The following is a 23,133-nucleotide window of genomic DNA, read 5'->3' on the forward strand; positions in this document are numbered from 1 at the left end:
ACTCCTTCACTGTAACAGAGTTTGACCGATTGAGGCCGAGTGTGCTGGAGGGTGCCATCGCGTGGCAGAGCCCGCCAGAGGGCGACCGCGTCGTAAAAATGTGTAGAGTTCAACTCTCGTGAACCTCTAACGGAGCTGAGAGGAAGAGCTCCACTCTCCGCCCAATCGTCCGCAGCAGATGGCTTCAGCCGCCGCCGCCGAGGAGGAGGCGACTCTCGAGGCGCTCGCGTACACGCTCATCCGCATCACGTCTCTGCTGCTGCTCGGCTACGTCTCCGCACGGCACCTCCTGCCACCCGGCGCGCAGAGCGGCATCAGCGCCTTTGTCGGCACCCTCGCGCTTCCTGCGCTGCTCTTCTCCTCCATCGCCATTCTGCAGTGGGATGCCGTCGACTGGACCATCGTGGCCGCAGTCATGCTCGCCAAGGCACTGACCCTCGCCTGCTGCGTCGGCGTCGGCGTGCTGATCACCCCTCGCCCCGCAAACGCCGGGGCCGAGATCCTCAACGGCGCCGTGCTTGCTCTCCTCGCCGTCTCTTCGGACGACCTCGGGCTCGGTCTCCCCGTGATGAGCGCGCTCTACGGCCGCGGCTCGCGCTACGTGAGCCAGCTGTTCGTCATCGTGCCGCTGCACAACCTGCTCGTCAACCCCGCCCTGCTCTCGCTCCTCGCGCTCGGCTGTGCACAGCGCTCCTCGGCCGGAGGAGGCCGCGCCGAGCTCGGCCCCATCCTGCGGGGCGTGCTGCGCGGGCTCGCCGGCAACCCGCTCGTCCTCGCCGTCCTCGCCGGCCTCGCCACCAACCTCGCAGGCGACACCACGCCCAACCTCCCACTCCACCTCGCCCTCGACCGCTCCACCACCCACTCCACCTCGGTTTCCACCTCCCGCGAGGAGAGGCGCGACCCGAGATGCGAGGAGCCTGCTCGGAACATTCTCGGAACCTTCTCGGAGCTTTCTGACAGGCGTGGCGAGGAGGGGGCACGCGCCGACGGCGCTGCCGAGGGCGCTGGCGGAGGTCTCGTCTGCGCTTGGCGCGGCTCCACCTCCGCCACCCAGAGTGGTTCCCGCCCGCCGAGTAGAGAATAACAAGTGTGTGTGTCGTTTCTCTGGTCGTCAGGCGTCTACCCGCCCCGCCGCCAAGTGGTTTCGCCTTGCGTGCGTGTGTGATCATTCCGCTCTCTTTGCTCAGGCGACGCCTACCCCGCCACGGTGCTCGTGCTCGCGGGCATGGCCTCGGTGGGCTCCTCCCGCCCGCTGGGCTTGCACAGCCTCACGCCCCTCCAGCCACCTGCCAGGGACCCGGCTGAGGACCCTCTCCCAAGGTTGGCTCCTCCGAGCCGCTGCTGTCGGCCCGCTCGCTCGCGACTCCGGCGCCCGCCCTCGTCGTCCAAGCCCGTCGCCGGCTGTGAACGCGGCGTCTCTTCACAGCCCATCGACTGTGAGCACAGGCGCTCGCCGTCCTGCTCAAGTGCGCCGTCTTCCCGCTGGCGACGCGCACGCTCGCCCTCGCCCTCGGCCCGCTCGTGTCCGGAGCCGCGACGCCGACGGCGACGACCCGCCTCGCCCGCTCGCCGAGGAGTGGCGCGGTCGGGCCACACACCCACAAACTCACCGGCTCTCCGTACCCCGATGGCTTCAGGAGACGCTCGACTTTGCCTTCCTCTACGGCACTCTCGCCACCTCCAACGTCGCGCTCGTCATCGCCTCCTGCTACGAGCTCGCGCCAAAGGCCCATATCTCCCCATATCTCCCCATATCTCCCCATATCTCCTGCTACGAGCTCGCGCCAAAGGCCCGCAGCCGTGCTGTTGTGATGTAGCTCTACCACCGCAGTGTCACTGCTACTCGCCCCGTCGCCGTGCTGCTCCTGTGCTTGGACGCATCACCATTCTCACGCGGCGGAGATTGCCTCTTGTGACTTGCCTAAACCTCCGCCTGTCCCCGCGCGCAGACCGTCGGCCTCGTCGCCGCCACCCTCTCCCTCAGCAAGCTCGTCGGCTTCCCGCCCGCCCTCGCCTCCGCTGCCTGCCTGCGGCCCGCGCTTCCCTCACACCTCTAGCCGTGGGTGCAGGCTTCCCGCTCCTCCTCGTGTCCGCCGCCGTCTACCAGCTCTCCTCGCCCGCCAGCGCGATCGCCGTCTCCACCAACCTCGAGCGAGCGACGCAGTTCGCCTCACTCACCCTCCGGCCTCCTCCGACCCCGCGACCCTTCCCGGACCCTTCTCCCCGAACTCTCTCCGTAGCGGCATCTCGCTCCTCTCCTGCGCCATGGTGCTCGCCGGCGGAACGCTGCAGGGCGCGTGGCGGCCACCTGCCCCCGCGGGCGTGCGCAGGCCAGGCGGCGCCGCGAGCCCAGCGGCCACGGTCGGTTCTCTTGTGCAGTTGCTCACTGCTGCTACTACAGGCAAGGCGGCGCTCCGAGCTCGACGGCGACGCTCCGGCGGGTGGGCGTGCTGGCGGTGCGCTGCAGCGCTGCTGGTCCACAGCGACGCTCAGTCTGCTGTGAACAGCGTCTCTCTTCATGCAGCCGCCGACTGCGGAACAGGCGCTGCAGCTCTGCTGGTCCACAGCGATGCTCTGCGTGAGCGCGGATCGCCTCCGCGCCGCCGCACCGGCCGAAGCGAAGGCCGTGGCTCCAGCTTCACTTCGGTACGGACTGGACTCGCATCCCGTACCGTCTCGAAAGAATGCGCGAGTAGGTGCTCTTCGCCCTCATCTCGAGTCTGCGGTGGGCCGTCGACTCCTTCCTCGTCGCGGTCGCCGTCGCGCCGCGCCTCAGTTGCCGGGCGCAGCTGCTGGCCGCCGCTGCCGTCGCAGCCGCCGCCACGGCGCCGGTGATCGCGGCGTGGCCTGCGGTGTGGCGCGAGGCTGCGCTGCCGCAGTGGGTGCTCAGCGAGGGACACGCGTCGGCGTGCGCTGTCGCCTACCTCGCCTTCGCCCTCGCCCTCGCCGCCGCGAGCTCGCGGTCGCTCGCGCGGGCTCGCGCCGTCTCCTCTGCGAGGCGGCGGGTGGCAGTCGCCATCCACGCGACCACTGCGCTGCGGGCGGCAGGCCGCCAGTACCAGCAGCAGGAGGACGAGCCGCAGCAGCAGCCCGCCGACGAGTCGCCGCGCCCGAAGCCGAGCTTCCTCAAGTCCGTGAGCAATTTGGGCGCGGCCCTGAGCCGCAGTCTGGACACGCGGCTCGGCGAGCTGTCCTTCACTCCGGCGGACGCGGCCAGTGCTGGCGCCGCGGAGGAGCCCGCGCCGGGTCGTAAGCCGCACCAGCTGAAGCCGCACCCCGACTCCTCGACTACTACGCCGCCGCCGTCGCCGCCGACATCGCCGCCGCTGTCGCCGCCGACATCGCCGCCGCCGTCGCCGCCGATATCGCCGCCCGCGCCTGCAGAGCTCCCGAACAGCGACGGAGCGAAGCCCCCGCCGGGGAGGGGCACCTGCGTCCGCGATGACGACGCGCTTGCGACGAGCCCGGCGGATATATCTAGCGTCGCCGCGGTGCGTGTGCAAAAGCTGATTCGCGGGCGTGTCGGCCGCCATCGTTCCTTCAAGGTGCAGCAGGCGAGTGCCGACGGCCTGGCGCTGCGGCTGAGAATGCTCACGATTCTCTCGATGGTGCGCTTCGCCGCGCAAGCGGCTGTGCTCTCGGCGACCACCCACCCGGCCTCGACGGACTCCGGCGCCGCCCTCCTCTTCGCCTCGCTCATGCTCGTCGACGGGCAGGGCGGCATCACCTTCCTCTTATTCGGGCTCACGCCCCGTCTCAACGCAGTCGGCCCCCTGCTACAAAAGTGCTTGGGGCGCCTGCACGCGGTGAATCCGTACAGCTCTCGCATGAGCTCTCGCTCCTGCTCGGCGGAGCTGCCCAGTGACGTCCGGAGGAGGGCGAAGGTGACGGCGCGTCGCTCGATGCTTTATGCTTAGGCCGTAGCCCAAGCCGTCAATAGCATTTGGGTCGGAAGCGACTGATGAACTGTGAGAGTCGTGGTTTTCGAAAATATCTCTCTCTCTCTCTGATGAAACCGCTCCGGGGTCAGGCAGAGATCTAGGGGCAACGGGTACCGCGACGCGAGTCGTGCTAGTTGAGCCCTTGAAGGATGAGGGGGGGGAACTCCTCGGAGTTATTTTTCCGACAAGCGCCTTGGAGGTCCTCATTTTCTTCTTTCTTCGCCTGCAGGATGTGTATGCACATGTTACATTGGCCGCCCACCGCATCGGCGCCCGCCTGTCTGGCCTCTCGCCAGAGCAGCTCGTCGCCTTCATCGACGAGCAGGCGCCTCTCTGGAGCGCCGCCGCAATGCGCGTGGCGGAGGAGCACGCCGCTCGGCTCGTGGAGCAGCCCGAGTGGGTGCTCTCCGAGGTCCTCCTCTCGCCGGACCTCGCCCCGCACATCCTCGCCCAGCTTCCGACCAAGGAGCACGCCGCCAAGGGGACATGCCGCGCGTGGCGCCGCGGCTGGATAGAGACGCTGAAGAAGCGCGAGAGGCCGCGCCTGGTCGTGTTCTGCGGCTACGACGGCGAGGGCGAGTTTGTCAACTCGCTAGAGCGGTACGACCCGTCCACCAATCAGTGGGGGGAGGAGGCTGTGGCCCCGATGCCGACGGCACGAAACTATTTCCGCACGGCGGTGCTCGACGGTAAGCCGTACGCTGTGGGCGGCGAGAATAACGACGAAGGCTGCCTCAGCTCGGTGGAGCGGTACATCCGGCTGCCAATGCGTGGGAGGCGGTGGCGCCGATGGCGACGGCTCGGCAAAATCACGCCGTGGCGGTGCTCGACGGCAAGCTGTACGCGGTGGGAGGCTGCATCGACGACGAAAACCTCAGCTCGGTAGAGCGGTACGATCCCGCGACGAATGCGTGGGAGGCGGTGGCGCCGATGGGGACGGCGCGGAGTGACCATGGCGTGGCGATGCTCGACGGCAAGCTGTACGCTGTGGGCGGATTCGATGGTGGCCGCCTCAGCTCGGTCGAACGGTACGATCCGGCGGCGAACGCGTGGGAGGAGGTGGCGCCGATGGCGGAGTCGCGGGACGAAGCTCGCAGTTTCGGTGCTCGACGGCAAGCTGTACGCTGTGGGCGGGTGGGATGCCATTTACAATCGCCTCAGCTCGGTGGAGCGGTACGACCCTACGTTGGATGCATGGGAGGCAGTGGCGCCGATGGCGACGACGCGGTACAGTCACGTCGTGGCGGTGCTGGATGGCAGGTTGTACGCTGTGGGAGGCTTCAACGACGGCGACGGCGACTTCGGCACGGTCGAGCAGTACGACCCGGCCGAGAATGTGTGGGAGGCGGTGGCGCCGATGGCGACGGCGCGAGGCGCTTCTATCGCGCGGAGTCTTGATGAATGTAGTGCCTAGTGCGGTCAGGTTTGACGTAGCCTGGCGTTTGTGCCCCGTTTCGCGTTTGTGCCGTGGGTGAGCATTTGACACGTCGACGAGTCCCTCAGTACGGCTTTATACGCAGCCAGACGCACGCTAGGACTCGCGCAGTGCGCGGCCAGACCATGCAGCCATGCTTCATGTGCAAGGTGTCGGGTGTGGGTCGCAAACAAGCTCGTCCGATATTCCTCTTCACCTGAGCACGGCGTGGACCTCTATGATCACGCCCTCCGGATCGAGAAAAAAGATCTGGTGCCAGTCGCGAGCGAACCGCGTGCCGTAGTCGGCGTACTGGACGCCGTGCGCGTCGAGGTGGCGCTTGAAGGCGTCGATGTCATCGGTGCGGAAGGCGATGTGGCCTATCGGGCCGACGCCGATCGGGTTGATGGCCTCACCGCTGCGGAAGGCGACGCCGAGGTCTCGCGTAGCGAGGTGCATCTGCATGTGGCCGTCCGTCGTGAAGCTGATGGGCACGTCCGAGCCGGCGCCCGCGGCAGTCATGCCTGTCCGCGGAAACATCTCGATCGGCATCTCATCCATGCGCAGCACATCCCTGTAGAACTCGAGCAGGCCTGTCACCTCGCGACTCACGACGTTGATGTGGTGCAGCTTGGGCGGTGCGAAGGCATCGCTCGCGTGACGCTCCGAGCGCAAATCGGGATTTGCCGCGACGAGCGTTTTAAGCTCGTCCTCGAGGCCATCTCGGCTCTCGCGCAGTTCCGGGTGCGCAGTCTCAAGGCTGCGCAGCTGCTGCTTGACCGATGCGAGCTGCTCCCGGAGGCGGGCGTGCGCCAGCGCTGCGCCGCTGCTTGTGCACAGGTGGCGGCCTCTCGCACTCCCGCCGCAACCGACGCGCAGTAGCGCCCTCATCGTCGTTGTCGGCGTCGCACGTTGTCGGTAGCCGACTTGCACAGCCTCTTCCTCTCGCCAGGTCGTGCCGCTCCACCGCTCCACCGCCACTGTCTCGCCAGGCGGCACGCAAAAAAGAAGAAATACTCCACGAGAAAATAGGCACCGGCCCTGCGCGCACCACTCCCTTTGTTCTCTTCTCATAAAATCGGAGGGTCGGCCCACGGGGGGACTTCGTGAACTGAAGCGACCTAACGATTTATCGATTTTATGTATTATGAGTGGCAGCAAAGGGAGTGGGCGCGCACTGGCACTAACACGCGACTCCTGCGAGGAAACGAAACATCTAGTTGAAATTGGAGAGAAGGGGGCTTTTCCTCTTTCTTTCTAAACAACGAAGGACTCGATCTCTCAAAAGACAGCTCACGCGGCTCCGTTGGGGCTCACGCGGCCGTCCGCATGCGCACCCTCCTCACGCCGAGGCTGACCAGCGCCTCGTCACACCTCTCCGCCTGCCTCTCCACCCCCCCCTCCGCCGTCTCTCGAGCGAGCGCCTGCAGCGCCGCAACGCCGCCGACCCGGTGCCACTGCTCAGCGCACGCAGACGAGGAGGTTGCGAGGGCGAGGAGGGCGTTGATGCTGTCTCTGCGCCAGCCATCATCCTCGGGCTGGTCCAGCCGCGAGAGGAGCAGCGAGAGGCAAGTGTCGTCGGCCGCGAGGTCGGGACAGCTGCTGGCCAGGTACACAAGGGCAATGGCAGCAGCGAGTTTGCAGTCGTCCGAGGCGCCTGCCTCCTGCGCGAGAGAGGAGAGGACCGCCACACCGCCAGCCTCGACGACACCCTCGTGCGTGGCGGGTGTTACCTCAATCATGTTGCCGAGCCGCCACCGCGGCACCACCCTTCTGCCTCTCAGTCCCATCGCGAGCCAGCGCGACGAGGACCTCGATGCCGCCGGCCGCTGCGATCGCCACGCTGTTCTCGTCGTTGTCAGAGAGGTTCCACAGCGCCCCCGCCGCACGCTCCTTCTGCCCCTCGTTCCCATCGCGAGCCAGCGCGACGAGGACCTCGATGCCGCCGGCCGCAACAATCGCCGCCTTGTTGTCGTCGTTGTCAGCGAGGCACCACAGCGCTCCTGCCGCACAATCCTTCTGCCCCTCGTTCCCATCGCGAGCCAGCGACACGAGGACTTCGATGCCGCCGGCCGCAGCAATCGCCACGCTGCTGTCGTCGTTCAGAGCGAGGTTCGCCAGCGCTCCCGCCGCATTCTCCTTCTGCGCCTCATTCCCGTCGCGAGCCAGCGACATTAAAACCTCGATGCCACCAGCCGCAACAATCGCCGCCTCGTTGTCGTCGTTGTCAGCGAGGTTCCTCAGCGCTCCTGCCGCATTCTGCTTCTGCGCCTCATTCCCGTCGCGAGCCAGCGACATTAAAACCTCGATGCCACCAGCCGCAACAATCGCCGCCTCGTTGTCGTCGTTGACAGCGAAGTTCCACAGCGCTCCTGCCGCACAATCCTTCTGCCCCTCAGTCCCGTGGCGAGCCAGCGCAATAAGCACCTCGATTCCGCCTGCAGCAGCGATCGCCACCTTGAGGTCGTCGTTGGTAGCGAGGTTCCACAGCGCCCCCGCCGCTTCCTCCTTCTGCCCCTCATTCCCGTCGCGAGCCAGCGACACGAAAACCTCGACGCCGCCGGCCGCAGCAATCGCCGCCTCGTTGTCGTCGATGTAAGCAAGGTTCGCCAGCGCCCCCACAGCGTTCTCCTTCTGCTCCTCATTGCCATCGCGAGCCATAGCAACGAACAGCTCGACGCCGCCGGCCGCAACAATCGCCGCCTTGTTGTCGTCCTTGGCTGAGAGGTTCCACAGCGCCGCCGCGGCACCCTCCTTCTGCTCCTCATTCCCGTCGCGAGCCAGTGACACGAGGGCCTCGATCCCGCCGGCCGCAGCGATCGCCACCTTGAGGTCGTCGTTGACAGCGAGGTTCCACAGCGCCCGCACCGCATCCTCCTTCTGCGCCTCATTCCCATCCCGAGCCAGTGACACGAGGACCTCCACGCCGCCGGCCGCGGCTATCGCCACCCGGCTCTCATCGTCGTCCCGGGCAAGCTCCTGGAGCGTTGCCGCGACGTCCGCCTTCTCGTCCTCGTCTCCAACCCGTAAGAGGGCGACGAGCGCGTCCATCCGCCTGCTGCTGGCCTCCTCTCCCGACAGCCGCTTGAGCTCTCCGAGCGCAGCGGCTTGCAGCTCCGAGGAGGCATCGCCAGCGGTCTCCACCAGCCGCGCGAAGGCACCGCGCGGCGCGAAGATCAGGGACCACCGCTTGCACACGGCCGCGTGGCGCAGGCCCGTCTTCTCGAGCACGCACGGCGCAAGGTCCGGGTCCGCGAGAACGTCGGTCGCGACGGCGGGCGGAGGGCTGTGGTGCGCGAGGAGCGCCTCGGCCCTCCTGTTTGCAGCGGGGCTGTCCCGCATCGCGCCGGCGGCGATCGCGATCAGGGCATCGGGCGGAAGAGCGGCGAGCCGCAGCTCGTAGCGGGCGCAGGCGAGCATTCGCGGCGAAAACTGTTTTTCCATCGATTTCTTGCGCATTGGCGCCCGGGCCGGCCACTCCTCCGCCGTCGCCACCGATGCAGTCCACAGGTCGACGCGGTCGTGGCTGTCGCTGCAGGCCCAGCGCATGTCAGTCGCGCTGCAGCTCGCGGCGGCGGAAGAGATTGCGACCGAGCTCAGGCCTAGACTCCCCTGCGTCACTACGTGCCTCCCCGTCTTTGTAGCCTGGTGTTTGTGCCCCGTTTGTGCCGCGTCCCGTGCCCGGAATTCATTTTATAAAGCTCCTCCACCGTCGCGGGCGGAGGCGAGCATTTCCCGGTCCGGCGCGACGCGCGAGAATTCGTTTTTCGCCTCAGTCATTTCCTCGATTTGTGCATTCATTTCTTGCACGATTTCTTCCCTTGCCCCATTTTTTCGTCTTCGTAGGCTTGTTCATTTATGAAGAATTTTTCTCGAGGCCTCGACCGTGTCGCCTCGGCGTTGCTCGACGGTGTTGCCTCGACAACAACAACACCGGCTTGGCGCTTTCTCCCACATCATCCCGTCGCAGCTGGCCGGAGTTGATCCCTACACATGGCTGAAAGCCGAGCATTACCGATAATGATTCCGACGCCGGTCACCGCGCTCCTTTCGGCGCTCTTGCTCGGAGCTGCGCTGGCAGAGCCGGAGCACTGCTCCGCCGCAGATATGCCACGTGTGTCCCTCGGCGACGGCAACATGCTTCCTGCGGTAGGCCTCGGCCTTTATTATACGCCGCCCGGCGCCGTGGCTCAGGAGATCGTGCGTGAGGCGCTCCGGCTGGGCTACCGCCACCTCGACACGGCCGGCTTCTACGAGAATGAGGCGGACGTTGGGCGCGCCGTGCGCGAGTCGGGCATACCTCGCGAGCAGATCCACATCACCTCAAAGGTGTGGCCCGAGGCGGAGGGCCGCTGGGTCGAGGACGGGTTCGCGGCCGTGCTCGACGCAGTCAACGCGAGCGTTGCCGCGCTGGGCACGCGCGCCGACCTCTACCTGATTCACTGGCCGGTCAACCCGGATCAGCGGATCGAGTACTGGCTCGCACTCGAGGAGGCGCAGCGGCTCGGACTCGCGCGGAGCATCGGGGTGAGCAACTTTGGCGTCGCCCACCTGCAGCAGCTGATCGATTCGCCGCGCACGAGCGTGGTGCCAGCCGCCAACGAGGCCCCCTCGCCGGCGGGCGACAGGCGAGGGCGGCGGCTCACCGAGAGAGGCGCAGCTCGACCACGTAGGTTGAGCTGCACCCCTTTTTGCGAAAGGACGAGATCGAGGCCTTCTGCGCGGCGCGTGGCATCCGCCTGATCGCCTACTCCCCGCTCGCGCGCGCGCTCCGCCTCGACCACCCCTCGCTGGAGGCGGCGGCCGCGCGGCACGGCGTCTCTACTGCGCAGGCGCTCGTGGGCGAGACGGGCAAGCACCGCCCGCCACCTCCTCACGTGCTCCTGTCAACAGGTTCTGGTGCGCTGGTCCGTGCAGCACGGGTACGTGCCGCTCCCAAAGTCGGTCAGATCCGAGCGGGTGGCGCAGAATGTGGACGTCTTCGGCTTCGAGCTCTCGGCGCAGGAGATGGCGGCGCTCGACGCGCTCGACGAGCGGCTCTTCACCGAGTGGGAGGAGTGGGGGCAGCTCGACCCGACGGCGTTGCCATGAGGAGGGCGGCGAGCGAATTTCCTCAACCGACAACCCCTCATGTAACGTGTAACGTAAAGAGCCGACCCGTGTACGGACTCCACTCTAGTGTACGAACCTCACTCGTGATCAGTCCCGCTATGGATATGCCCAACCCACAAAATGAATACGCACCGCATTATGGTTATGCTCTGGTTTTAAAGGACCACGGGAAATATTGTTTTTATTGAATATATTGCTCCAATAGTTAGAGGTGCGATCAATATCAATATATATGTCAATAGTTAGAGGGACCAGGGCCTGGATTGGCTAAGGGGGGCTCAATATATTGATATATTCAGCGATGGTATGTCCATCCCAGCTGCTGGGCGGGCTTCAGGGTGGTGCTTTCACGCGAAAAGGAATCGACGCGATGTACAAACTACAAAGCATACAAGAAGAGGAGAAAGAAGAGGAGAAACACCAGTGATGACGAGACAGAAGCTAGCGCGGACGAGAGCAGGGCAGACCCGGGGACGGCGGAGCCGGAGCAGACGGCATCGGCCGCCGAGGGAACGTTGGGAAGAGGCACGAGGAGGGCGGCGACCTCGACCGACTATGGAGGACCCGTCGCCAGACGACGCAGGGCGGACGATGTGGAGGCGGAGCAGACGCGCAGGGCGAGACGAGGGAGGGAGCAGGACTTTGCGGAGATCAGCAGGAGGATGTACGAACGAAGAGATTAGGAGCAGCAGGGACCTGAGGGACCATGTGGAAGACGGCTAGTGCTAGTCCCCCATTGGGAGGACGACCCCGGCTAATGTAATGTAAACTGCATACTGGGCTGGGTTTTTAGGCATTGTGGGGTTGGCACTCCCATCGACCCTCATGACCTCCTGCGGTCTCTGAGATGGACACCAGTGGGTGTGGGACCACAGCCAGGATACACTCGAAGGCTGGGTAAGCAGTAGAGGTCGATACTCGACGCGTCCCACATGGTTGTGTCGCTGTCGGCACGCTGTCGACAGGACGTCGGGCGACACCGGTGGCAGTGCCACCCAGGAGTGGTCGGTAGTCTCCCGTCATGAGAGAGCCACCATGTGATCCGTATGATGATTCCTGACAACCGCCTCAGTCAACTTTCGTCACAGTTCCCGCTCTGAGAGGAGCTGCGGGTCAGCTCGACAGCTGGAGCTGTGTCGCCGGCGTGCGGCGGCCTGCCTCCGGAGGTGCCTCTGAGGTGGACATTTCTTGGTCACCGTGAGAGAACGCGTTCGAATTTTTACTCCGGAACTTCAACTGAGCACGCGCACCGGCCAGGGCTACAATAGTGCCAGTGAGGCGAAGGCGCGAGTCGGAAGGCCGCGACCGTCAAGTGTTTTCGTCATTTTCCTACTAGAGTTAAGCCCTTGAAGGGCCCCGCCCCCAATGGGGGCGGGGTTGAATGGGCTGGCGCTGGCGTGGCGTTGACATGAGCACGAAGTTGCTAATGTGGGTAGACGAACAAAAAGTAGGGTTGAATTCGTCCACGTAAGGCTTGGCCTTGGGGACTGGTTGGGGTGGCCTCAGGCATCTCCAAGGGAGTCGCAGCGGTGCCCCATAAGCATCTTAGCGATTGTCGAACCTCGAAGTGCGTTCGTTTGAAGAAAGGCACACGGTACTATCGCCTATCGGGCCACCGGTGTCGGGTCACCAGTACTAAACAAAAATTCGACACTTTGAGGGGTGAGAGCATACAGTATTGTGGCATATCATGTCACATAAGGTCAAGCTTGACCGCAGAAGCATCAAGAAGCGGATACTCCAGCTCGACTGTGCCGGCAACGCTGCCTCCTCACGCCGGCTGGCTGCCAGCAGCCGTCGCGGCCCGTGGCGTGCACCAGAGAGGGAGAGAGGTCGAGTCCGCGTGGCTCAGGCCGGCCAGAAGGTGTGTGGCGACGGCACCGTGGCAGGAGTGCGGAGAAGAGCTCGCCGAACGCGAGCAGCGGAAGGCCGAAGTGTGCCAGCGCGAGAGCCTCGCGAACGGGTGCAGAAAAAGCTCGCCGTGACACGATGCCGGGCGGTGGTGGTGCTCTGGCGGCTGTGCACAGTGGGAAACGTCAGGCTGCAACAGGGCAGCACGATGGTCGTGCCCCGCTGCAGCCTGGCCTGACATGCACAGGGCGAACAGAGACGGTACTATCGCCTGGCGCTCGTCTGGGCAAACTTTGACCGCCGCCCGGCTCGCAACGAGCACGCAGCGACAAAATGATGACCGTGTCGAAGTTGAGGCTGGTCGAGAGAAAGAGGCTGCCATGCGAGCCGGCAACTGGCTGGCTCGGCGTGGACAGCCGGCGGCGACTTTTTGCCGAAGAGCGTGCCTGCCGAAGAGCGAGTCTGACTCAAAGTGCACGGAGTGGGCGCCGCCGACCGTCGGGAGGAGTCCGATGGGTGCCAGGACGATCCAGAGAGCGATGAAGGCGCAAATTGCGCCGCCGAAAGTGGCGGTAGAGGCCAGGCCGTGCGCGTGGGCCGGTCGGGCCACGTCCCGGGGCGAGCGATCGAGGGCCGCGGGGCTCGCCCCGTCGGCCGAGCGGTGCGAACGGCCGGTCGCCCGCTTCGGGTTGGACCCGCCGGGCGGTCCGGCGGCGGATGGCACGGCCGGGCGGGCCCCGGGAGGCAGGCGGGGCCGCGACAGGCGGCAGGGCAGAAAATCCCATTCGGAGAGCGTGTAGCGCGACCCGGTTGCTACTTTCAATGATAGGGACAATCGCTGTGAACCCAGCCACGTATACTATTTTACGATAAAAAAAGAGAGACACAGAGATACGCGCGGATTGGCCCCGCCGTCTTCCACGCCAGCACCGGCCGGTGCTATTCTAGAGCGCGGCGGCGAAGTTGGCAATCGCCTGGCGGAAGGCGGGCGCGGCACCCGCGCCGGTCGCCGCACCCGCACCAGCAGGCGCCGCGCCCCGCCGTCCCCGCCGCGGGCGGCTCCGGTGCCGCCGCGCCGGCCGCCCCGCGCCACCGCACCGGCGAGGTCCTCCATCGGTATCGTCCCCTGGGCTGGCACCGCTGAGTTGCTGCATGGCGCATGTCGGCGACTGTGCTAGCGAGAACGGCTCTAGCGGCTCTAGGTTCGCGGTTGCGGTTCCGCTGTATGTGATCCGCCCCAGGCCGCCTTCAGCCTTGCCAAATTCTTCGATTGCTCGGCGCGGGAGCGGGCGCGGGAGGTGGAGGAGGCGTCCAGGCTGGACGGAGTGACGGCGGCTACGCCCGACTTCCGCACGACGGGCGGGGCGAAGCCGTAGTACTCCTCTCGGAAAGTTGTCACGAACTGCGGGCAGCTCAGCAGCGTCGCCAGCTGGTTGCTCGCGAATGCGGCCTCTTGGCAGATGCGGCCCACGGCCTGTGAGTCGCAGACGTTAATTAATCAACTAACTTCTTAACTGGTTAAATTAGTTAATTATATCCTGTGAGCCGCAGACGGTGACGTTGTACGTGAAGGCGGGCGACCCCTTCGCCCCGAGACCGTAGTTGACGATTTGCCGCTGCTTCTCCTTGAGGATCACATCGAAGAGGTCCGGCCGCTCGTAGACGATGCTGCCTTCCGCCAGCGTCCCCTAACACGCGATGCAGATAGGATGCGTACCACGGTCCGAACAGAGCTCCAAACAGGTGCGGGCTCGTTGCCGACGCGGTGCGTTTGAGGCGTGCCACGCTGTCGTCGTCGGTGTCAGTGACGTAGATTGTGAAGTCGATGAAGTGGCCAAGCCGGTCTTTCCACTCGGAGGCGGTAGCCGGCTTGCCGTACAGGCTACGGTGCAGCTCGTCCACCAGCCGGTTGACCCGCGGGATGTAGCCGGCCGCTAGCCCAGCATCTCGGCAGACCCAAATCATCTTGTACTGCTCCGCGCCGAGCGAGTTTGGCGAGCGCGCCTGCCGATGCCACGAGGCGCGGAGGAGCGGGGAGGCCTGCAGCAGGCGCCACACGCGCCAAGCAGCGAGGAGCGTGCGGAGCAGAAGCTGGAGCGCCGTCGGCGAGCCGAAGTTGCCGGTGCTTTCGGACCACCACACCTGCGTGATGAATGCACCAACATCAGGGCGGGAAGACGGTATTGTGCAGTGTATTCAGAGCACCGCGTGAATACGAGGGATACGAGTACAGGGGATACAGCGGGAGTCAGCGGAAGACAGTCGAATCCGTGTGTCCTCTCGAGCGCTGGTTGGAATACAAGAACGCGTTATTCATTCAGCTTCTAAGGCCACCGCACCGCGAGCAACGCAATGGACCCCATCGTGAAGAGTCCGTCCAGCCATGCCCAGAGCGAGCGGAGGAAGCGTGTGGGGAACGCGTAGCGGTAGACGAAGTGGAGCGAGTAGCCCGCGAGCAGCACGGCGGCGGCGACCTCGAGGGCCCTGCCCTGCCACTCCGCCCTCGCCGCCTCCGAGAGAGTCGACCACGAGAAGGCCAGGCCCAGCGACGTCACCTCGCCCAGGATGAGCAGCCAGGAGACGATGTCGAAGACGGCATGCAAGCTCGTGTGCGTCCCTCGGCGAAAGAGCGCGCGCATGAAGGCCGACTCGTCCGCAAGGTTGGCGCGTCGGACAGCGTGCTGGATCTTTGTGGCCGCTGCTGCCCGTGCATCGTCCGCCCCGGAGAAGCGCGCCTGCCGAGGAGCCGGCACATCGACTTCGGCAATCGTCGTGGCCGCCATGCGGTCGAGCTTCGCCTTTGCAAGGGCCGCCTTGCCCACGAGAGACATGGCGCGGGCGCGCTCCTGCATCAGGGACAGCATCGGCACGACGCCGGTGCCCGTGCCGACGCCGAGCACTGCGTCGGCCCGCGCAAGATCGGCCACCGCGTAGCCGTAAGGCCCACGGACCTGCAGCGCGGCCTCGCCGCTCAGCAGCTGGGAAGTGTCTCGGAAGTGTCTCGAAGTGTCTCGGAAGTGTCTCGAAATGTCTCGGAAGTATCTCGGAAGTGTCTAGGACCTGCAGCGCGGCCTCGCCCCTCAGCAGCTGGGAAGTGTCTTGGAAGTGTCTCGGAAGTGTCTCGAAGTGTCTCGGACGTGTCTCGGAAGTGTCTAGGACCTGCAGCGCGGCCTCGCCGCTCAGCAGCTTGGCGATGCAGGCGTCTGACGCGAGCCGGCCTGTCCACGACTGGCCGGGCTTCACCTCGATCAGGAAGCAGAGGTAGTTGGCCTCGTTGCCCGACCCGATGGAGAAGGGGTGCCAGAAGGGGTCGATGCCCGGCACGCAAATCTGTGCGTACTGCCCAGCGCAGAACCGGAACGCGGCGGGCCGCTCAACACGGAGGAGGAGGACCTTTCCGGTCGAGACAGCCTCGAGCACGCGGCACCGGTGTGTGGTGAAGAAGCACCAGGCCCGGTCTGTGAGGTAGAGCGTCATGGACGCGCCAAACCACGAGAGCGTCTGCGACCTCCGGAGAGTGCCTTCGCGGACCGGCTTGTCGAAGGTGTGCACTGCTGCGACGAGGAACCTGGCGGGAGTGGGAGGGGGTGGGTATTGCCATCTCAACCGAGCGCTCTCGGTTTGCTCACATGACGAAGACGAATCCGTGCGCGATCTTGAAGAGCTCATACGGCACGCGGCCGCGGATGAACGATGTGATCAGCACGATGGCCGTTGAGACGGCAGTGACTAGCCCGGTCACGAATATCTCAGAGCGGAGCTTGGAGCAAAAGTCGGCCGGGTCGAGCCCGTGACGAAAGTCGTAGCAAATCTTTCCGAAGAAGCCGAAGAAGCCGCTGGGGGGGGGCGGGGGGGGATCAGCTGCAGATTGGGGCGCAGTTTAATCGGTTTTCCACTCACATGGTGGCGCCGATGAGGAGGATGCAGAAGGCGTAGCCGACCTGGATGTGGAACTGCATGATATGCTGAAAGGGAAAGGTCGAGCCCAGGACCTCGGTGGACAAGAGGGCGAGGAGCCGCTTGGCCATCGTCAACGGGAGGAGTGCCAGCTGGAAGAGGATGGCATGCATCTGAAGCGCGGGTTCATGGTATACAGTGTCAGTGTCAGCTGCTTCGCCTGTCTGTACACGAATATATCCCGCCAGGAGAAGCTGCAACTCACCAGGCCAAACTCAAAGGGTGGCATCAACCGTTTAAGCCAGTAGTTCGGGGCGCCCTCGGGCACGTTCGCGAGCTGCACGTAGTACTTGTTCTGAAAGAAATGCTGCCAGGCCACAATCGTGAGGAGCAGGTGCAGCGCTCGGAAGAGGAGCAAGCTGTACAGCACGTTGAAGCGAGAGCCGACGCGGTCCACGAAAGAGACGGACTTGACGTTATCCATCGCCAACTTTGCAATTCTGCGATTGAATTGGCGAGATGCCGCAGCACCCTCCACCGTCGTCTCCATCGCTTTCGACGCGTGTTCTGGAGACGACATGCCGAGTCGTTGAGAGCAGAACACAGCCTGGCTGTCCACGACAAACCGCACCGAGAGAGGGGGGGGAGGGACACAGGCCGGCTTTTTTCGTCATAAGAGGGCTCCCGCGGCGATCAACACCGCAACTCCTTTTCTGGCTACGCGCACAGACACAGTACGCGGCAGCGCCGACACGTCAACCCGCGTGTACGTCAGCGACGGGTCGCGCACGCCGCACGAGGCGCATGCGTGCAGCGGCAGCGCGTGCGCCATGCGCTCGTCGCTCCACTCGCCCAGCAGCCGCCGCTTCGTCTCGTCGGAGACGTGCACGCAGCGCTGCAGCAGCGCCGCCGTCTCGTCCTCGGGCCGCTCCAGGTCCATGACGACGTTCGTCGAGGCGTGGAAGCGCGTCTCCAGGTCGATGGCCGCCTGCTCGGCCGCGGCGAGCTTGCCCTGGTCGACGCACATGCCGCACACCGCGTGCGCCGGGCAGCCGCACTGGCCGCGTTGTGGGCGCACGGTCTTGGCGACCGCCGGCGCTGCGCGCCGGTCGTGCTGCTCACGCTGCCGGCGGCGCTGGTCGCGCGCCTGCCGATCGCGCGTGTTCGCGGCGGCTGCATCTCCTGCTCGTTTCGCTCGCACCCGAGCGGCTGTCGCCAGGCGCTTCAGGTCGGCGGTGCTGCGCGCGCGGCCGTCGGCTCTGCACAGCCACATGTCCTCCTCCTCGGCAGGCTCGCACGGCTTGCCGTCGAACTGCGGCGGGAACCCGCGACGACGCTTCGCCCAGGCCGGGCACGATGGTGCCGCGACGAGCGGCGTCGAGGCGACGGCCATCGATGGGTCCAGAAGACTTGGAGACACTTCTAAACCAAAAAATCAAAAAAGCGAGCACAAGTGCGTTACATGGGCATGGCCGGCGTTTCTGCACCGAACGATCTTACTTTCGGTCTATCGAAAGTGTTGATCGATAAAATTCTTTTTTGGCTGTTTGGCGTGTGGTGTAACGTCTGTTTGTGCGGGGCGGTGAGCACTGGATAGGGTCGATTCCGCATGGTACGGGAGAACGGGACACGGGACCCCTCGATCGTCTCGCCCTCTCCCTTGCTGGTGTGTTCATGGGGGGGGTCATAACAAACACGGTACAGGACACTGTGCCTAGTTTGCCTCCCTTTGCAGGAGAGGACGGGGCAAAGGACGACGCGGCTGTGTATGCCTCCCTGTTAGCGGACGCGTGGCTGTGTGTGTGTAGAGAGAGAGAGAGAGAGATCGAGTGTATGCCTCCCTGTAGGAAGCGGCGTGCGCGGCGCACAAAGTCAAAGTCGCTCCACAAAGAGGGGCCAAGCCTGCCTAGTATGAAGTATGAGGCCCTCGAGCTTGGATATCGGGCTTGCTACGAAGCTGCTCGATTGCATCTGGGGACGCCGCTCGCCGGTCACAGCAGGGCGGCGTTAGAAGGATTCATAGGTGAACTCGCAGCTCGCGGGGAGCGCGGACACCGGAAATTTTGTGAATGAACAGCGTCTAACCGAGAAAAAATCGGGGTCGACGTCACCGCTGACGTCACGCTGACCGCTCACGCTGACCGCTCACCTCTGTCCGATCCGTTCGTCCATATGCAGGTGGCACCGCTCCTCTCCTCCCCTGCGGTGCCCACCTTTTCAAAGTTCCGGGAGCCTCCCGCCGCGCTCTCCGAAGAGTGGCGCAGCTGGTCGACCGCGAACTCCGTGAGCCTCCCTTCGACCGTCGGCCCCCGGACTCGACATTTTCGCGGCCTGCGCCGGAGAGTTGGCGGTCGTGCGCTGGGTGGTAATCGTCATCTGTCTGCTCTGCTGTGCTTCTCGCTCGTGCGTCCTTGCAACTTGTGCTGACCTCCTTTCACCTCCTGCTCTCCTATGCCACGTGGCTGTGTGGTGTGTGTGTGTTTGGGTTTCTATGTTTGCGATTTGGATTTTGGATTTTCTGTTTATTTATTTATGCACTTTGTTTATTTATTTATTTATGTCCATCCCGGGCTTGCAGATGCCCTAAAATTGCTCAAAATGGACCCAAATCGCTTCAAATTCGCTTGGATCGCTTCAAAATCGCTCGGAATCCGCGAATAATTTGATTTCAGCCACCATCTAGGCGACCTTTGGGACAAATGTCGCTTTTGGAGGTGAAAATCAGTGATCAATACCTCAATATGTTGTCAATAGTTAGAGGGGATGCTGTCAATAATCAATATCAATAGTTACAGGGGCGAGAATCAATCTTTCCCGTCGTCCTTATACTGGTTTCGTGTGCGTAACCTGGTGCGTAGACAGGCGCAGTTATACAGCAGATATGAAGGCCGGCCCTCACGCCCTGCCCCGCACTTACGCAGCATAAGTTTACCAATTCAAGCCCATCGACGACCGCGTTACGCATGACGTATCATGTATCCGCATACACACGTAGCTACCCCTTCCTGGCGCCACAGCCTGGAGGCGCTGACGTACTCTGGATACGCATTATGTTTCTGCACTCGCCAAAACGCCCGCGACGATTGCGTGGCCAATGATTTCAGGGGCCCACGCTGCCTTGTGATAATCCAAATCGAATCCCAATTGTCCAACTCGCAAAAATCTGCGTGCGTCCGCTGCATGATGGCCCCGCTGCGGACCGCGTCGTCAGAGCGCCTCGTGTTGATCCCGGCCACCCTCAAGAACAGCACGACTGGCTACAAGAACGTGAACTTCGACCGCCGCAATATGAAGTTCCAGGTGCATGTGCGGGATGGCGGCAAGCGTGTCCACCTCGGCTACTTCGACACCGCCGAAGAGGCGGCCATCGCCTACGCTCAGTCAGAGTGCGGCCGTGCCGACGCCGCCAAGCTGCTGCAGCCCCGCCCCGCTCCCACTCCCGCTGGTGCCGAGGCGATACGGCAGGCGGAGAGGGAGGGCCTCACCCTCACCACCAACAGCAGCAGCAACAGCGGCTACAAAGGCGTCTGCTACAACCCGAAGCAGCGAGGCAGCAAGAATTCTTAAGATACAAGCCTCTCTCACAGCACACTGGCACGACAAGGGCGCAGACTGGCGCGGACTGGTACACACACAGGCTCACCACCGGAGCCGCCTAAGCGACTCCGTTAAGAACGGCAATGCACTCCGCACCATGCACAATGCCGCTCTCCCCGCACGCTAGCTCGAGGCAGCAAGAAGTACAAACTGGAGGTGAGTGAGGGAAGGCGGCAAGCAAGTCAGCCTCGGCCTCTTCGCCACCGCCGAGGAGGCGGCTCTCTTCTACGCCCGCAGGGAGGCAGGCAAGGACACGCTCGCCAGCGATCTCACTGCGACGCCGCCGCCGCCGCCGCCGTCCTCAACCTCTGCGGAGCTGCCAGTGTACGAGCTCAGCATTCTGACGCCTGAGCAAATGGCCGCCAATACGACATATAGTCCACCGTCCAATTTGGACTATAGTCGAGCGCGTCGGAGAGGTGTTTGGAGACCAGCCCTAGCGGCAGCGCCAACTTATGGCAGCCCTAGCGGCAGCGCCAGTGCGCGCACATAAAGGGGGTGGGGTGGGGTTGTTAGGGGTGGCTGTCGAGGGCTATGCCCGAGTCTGTTGTTACCAGCGCACATACAATCCTAGCCAGCTTATGGCAGCCCTAGCGGCAGCGCCAATTTATGGCAGCTCTAGCGCGGCAGCGCGAAGTTTTTAGGGTTAGGGGTAGGGGGGTTAGGGGTTAGGGGTTAGGGGTTAGGGGGTAGTGGGTGGGGGGTACAGGGGTGGGGGTTAGGAAGTAGCGGTTAGGGGTTATTTAGGGGTTAGGTGGGGCGGATGCGTCAGACGTATGCGTAATACGTGAGGCGCAACCCGTGTTGGCCGCCACTTCTCAGTCAGATCCGTCGTGCGTGTGCGTAACAATACGTGGGACGTAAGCTCCCCCCGACACCCGTGGCGAGCGATGCATCAGACGTGTGCACAATACGTGAGGCGTAACCCTTGCTGGCCGCCACTTCTCAGTCAAATCCGTCGTGCGTGTGCGTAATACGTGCAACGTGGGACGTAAGCTCCCCCCGACACCCATGGCGCGAGCGATGCATCAGACGTGTGCGTAATACATGAGGCGTAACCCCCTCTCCGCCGCCGTTCACGGTCGAGAGCGTAGAGCATGTGCGTAATGCGTCGGTCATAGGCCCACCCAGCCCCGATTTACGATCCCACTGCGTCAGACGTGTGCGTAATACACCGTGCGTAGCACCCCGAGAGAGCCTCTCTGGCAAAGCTTACATAAAACAGACGCATCAGCCATCACTGGAGCCGCCACCCGGCTTGACACGGCACCAAAAAATACACGACGTCTCAGCGACGTCCTACGGACCGTGGGCATGGATGTGCATAAGGTGGCCAACAATTGCATTAGTGGCTCTTACATATCCATAGCGGGACTAATAACCTCCCACGAACCTACCCTACCTACCTAGTACCTACACCCCCACATCAGCCGGGACATCTACGCCAACGCATGCTGAGCTCTCACCGCGACGGGGCCCCGCTCTCGGCTCTCCCTCTCCACATCCCTCCTCTTCTGAGCCGGGCAACCTAGCCTCTCCCTCTAACTGAGTCAACGTTCGCTGGTACAAGTCACGTCTGAGGTAGCACTACGCTGCCGCCAAACGGCTCGTAGTGCTCAGACTCGAACGTGCGCTGTGGCTGTGGCTCGGGCAGTACGGGCTGCGCCGAGAGGGCAGAGGAGCTCGCCACGAGGTCGCGCAGCTGCACGACCTGCGAGACGGCGTCGAGGAAGGGACGGTCCCCGGAGAGCCGGTCCGGCGCCTATCCACCACTCGGCCAGCCCATCTGAGCTCCTCCGCCGGGCGGGCCGGCGGGCCGGCGGGCCGGCGGGCCGGCGGGCCGGCGCCTGTTCAATCAGCCAGTCCGTCAACCAGCCGATGCGCCGACTCGTCGGGCGGGCGGAGCGGCGGGCCGGCGCCTTGAGGACGTCCTGCCGGAGGGAGGCGAGGAGGAGGGCGGGGCCCGGCCCGACACCCTCGCCCCTCGCGGAGGCGGCGGTCTCCATCTCGATCTCGATGCCGGCGACCATGTCGAGGAGGACCTGCCCGGGCGGGGGGGACGCGTCGCGGGGTGCGTCGCGGGGTGCGGAGCGGGCGGCCCGTGTGCCCCGCCCACGGCTGCCTTGAGGCGCAGCCCGACCCGCCCCTCCACCGACACGAGACCGACAGCCTGCGGAGCCATCGGGCGAGTGGAGGACGCGTCCCGCCCGCCCCCTCCGCACCGGCTCCAAGCCCGCCCACCCGCTGCAGCTCCTCGGCCGCCTAAGAGGAAGGCTCCAGGAAGGCTCCGCGAAGGCGTCACACCCCGACCGCCTGCTCGACCGGCTCGGCCACCGCAGCACGCGCAGCGGCCACTTGCTCCGCCGCCGCCCACTCCGTTGCCGCCGCCCGGCTGGACGCGGCGGCTACCCGACCGCGGGCAGATGGGAGGAGTGAGAAGGGGGAGGAGCGAGACGGGGAGAGGTCCAGTGGAGAGTGAAGTGGTGTCTCGTGCACGGCTATGCGCCGCCGTCTTTACTGCGGCTATGCGCCGCCAAACACGCGTGTCTCGGGAGTGACCCGGTGCGTTCTGGGAAGAGTCACACACCGGCGATGTCGCGAACGCTAGCCTCCGCCGCCTCCACCCGCCTGCGCGCAGCCTCCTCGGCGAGCGCCACCTGGAGAGCCGGCCGAAGGAGGAGTGACAGCTCGCGTGAGACGAGCGGCGAGCTGCGAGCGGCGAGGGCGCACCTCCCTCTCCGCAGCCCTCGCCTCGACCGCCGCCACCCGCTCTGCCGCCACGGCGGACGCGGCCTCCGCCGCCGCCGCCCGCTCGTCGGCGGCGGCCTGAATCGCAGCCAGCCGCCGCGCAAAGTCCATGCTCGCCGTCTCGAGCGCCGCCGCGTGCTGCGCCGCCACCTCCTCTGCTGCTGCGATTCGCTCGGCCGCACCCTTAGCCTCGACCTCCGCTGCGCGGTTGGCGAGCTTTGCGGCCACCTCCTCTGCCGCCGTCGCGCGCGCCGCACAGTCCGCCTCGGCGGAGGCGATTCGACGAGCGGCGTCCTCCTGGGCCGCTGCCACTGCCTCGGCGGCCGCCTCGGACCTCGCAGCAGTTGTGGCGACGTTGAGGTTCAGCAGCCGGGCCGCCAGCCCGCCCGCCTGCTCATGGGTGTCACGCGGCGGCATTGCTCTCTCCGCGCGACAGGCGCTCGCGCTCGACTGTGGACTCGACCGTCCCTATCATTGAAAGAATTCTTAAGATACAAGCCTCTCTCACAGCACACTGGCACGACAAGGGCGCAGACTGGCGCGGACTGGCACACACACAGGCTCACCACC

At 64.8% G+C, this 23,133-nt stretch overlaps 8 protein-coding genes across 8 annotated transcripts; 3 read left to right on the forward strand and 5 right to left on the reverse strand.

The window, feature by feature from the left end:
- Positions 1–178: 178 nt before the first annotated feature.
- Positions 179–3,995, forward strand: EMIHUDRAFT_462542 (hypothetical protein; the record flags this gene model as incomplete). Its single annotated transcript, XM_005786634.1, has 9 exons — positions 179–1,016; positions 1,191–1,237; positions 1,450–1,587; positions 1,641–1,803; positions 2,073–2,166; positions 2,244–2,333; positions 2,405–2,459; positions 2,546–2,626; positions 2,700–3,995. 9 exons carry the CDS (start codon positions 179–181, stop codon positions 3,918–3,920), a joined length of 2,727 nt encoding a protein of 908 aa, XP_005786691.1. The 3' UTR covers positions 3,921–3,995.
- A 1,421-nt stretch (positions 3,996–5,416) lies between these two features.
- Positions 5,417–6,249, reverse strand: EMIHUDRAFT_462543 (glyoxalase; the record flags this gene model as incomplete). Its single annotated transcript, XM_005786635.1, has 1 exon — positions 5,417–6,249. The coding sequence occupies one exon, from the start codon at positions 6,247–6,249 to the stop codon at positions 5,572–5,574; it is 678 nt and encodes a 225-aa protein (XP_005786692.1). The 3' UTR covers positions 5,417–5,571.
- A 391-nt stretch (positions 6,250–6,640) lies between these two features.
- EMIHUDRAFT_352259 (hypothetical protein) lies at positions 6,641–7,109 on the reverse strand. The gene is given in 2 exon segments (XM_005786636.1): positions 6,641–6,662; positions 6,672–7,109. 1 exon segment carries the CDS (start codon positions 7,098–7,100, stop codon positions 6,672–6,674), a length of 429 nt encoding a protein of 142 aa, XP_005786693.1. The 5' UTR covers positions 7,101–7,109; the 3' UTR covers positions 6,641–6,662.
- Positions 7,110–9,465: 2,356 nt separating this feature from the next.
- On the forward strand, positions 9,466–10,609 carry EMIHUDRAFT_420955 (hypothetical protein; the record flags this gene model as incomplete). Its single annotated transcript, XM_005786637.1, has 3 exons — positions 9,466–9,945; positions 10,032–10,196; positions 10,252–10,609. 3 exons carry the CDS (start codon positions 9,466–9,468, stop codon positions 10,447–10,449), a joined length of 843 nt encoding a protein of 280 aa, XP_005786694.1. The 3' UTR covers positions 10,450–10,609.
- A 1,080-nt stretch (positions 10,610–11,689) lies between these two features.
- Positions 11,690–16,798, reverse strand: EMIHUDRAFT_449321 (hypothetical protein; the record flags this gene model as incomplete). The annotated part of the gene is made up of 13 exons (XM_005786638.1): positions 11,690–11,706; positions 12,168–12,250; positions 12,352–12,422; positions 12,496–12,555; positions 12,663–12,767; positions 13,676–13,795; positions 13,875–14,009; positions 14,107–14,463; positions 14,661–15,272; positions 15,481–15,889; positions 15,951–16,157; positions 16,222–16,391; positions 16,484–16,798. The coding sequence occupies 13 exons, from the start codon at positions 16,796–16,798 to the stop codon at positions 11,690–11,692; spliced, it is 2,661 nt and encodes an 886-aa protein (XP_005786695.1).
- An 89-nt stretch (positions 16,799–16,887) lies between these two features.
- On the reverse strand, positions 16,888–17,645 carry EMIHUDRAFT_352265 (hypothetical protein; the record flags this gene model as incomplete). Its single annotated transcript, XM_005786639.1, has 1 exon — positions 16,888–17,645. The coding sequence occupies exon 1, from the start codon at positions 17,609–17,611 to the stop codon at positions 16,889–16,891; it is 723 nt and encodes a 240-aa protein (XP_005786696.1). The 5' UTR covers positions 17,612–17,645.
- A 1,753-nt stretch (positions 17,646–19,398) lies between these two features.
- On the forward strand, positions 19,399–19,785 carry EMIHUDRAFT_98670 (hypothetical protein; the record flags this gene model as incomplete). The annotated part of the gene is made up of 1 exon (XM_005786640.1): positions 19,399–19,785. The coding sequence occupies one exon, from the start codon at positions 19,399–19,401 to the stop codon at positions 19,783–19,785; it is 387 nt and encodes a 128-aa protein (XP_005786697.1).
- A 1,600-nt stretch (positions 19,786–21,385) lies between these two features.
- Positions 21,386–22,980, reverse strand: EMIHUDRAFT_98671 (hypothetical protein; the record flags this gene model as incomplete). The annotated part of the gene is made up of 6 exons (XM_005786641.1): positions 21,386–21,577; positions 21,744–21,857; positions 22,057–22,077; positions 22,120–22,220; positions 22,403–22,472; positions 22,546–22,980. The coding sequence occupies 6 exons, from the start codon at positions 22,978–22,980 to the stop codon at positions 21,386–21,388; spliced, it is 933 nt and encodes a 310-aa protein (XP_005786698.1).
- Positions 22,981–23,133: the final 153 nt, after the last annotated feature.

Source organism: Emiliania huxleyi, assembly GCF_000372725.1.
Source record: "Emiliania huxleyi CCMP1516 chromosome Unknown EMIHUscaffold_15, whole genome shotgun sequence".
Lineage (NCBI taxonomy): Eukaryota > Haptophyta > Isochrysidales > Noelaerhabdaceae > Emiliania > Emiliania huxleyi.

Bases quoted from the DNA above. Each gene is read 5' to 3' on its own strand.
- EMIHUDRAFT_352259 (XM_005786636.1), bottom strand. From the start codon at position 7,100: ATGATTGAGGTAACACCCGCCACGCACGAGGGTGTCGTCGAGGCTGGC.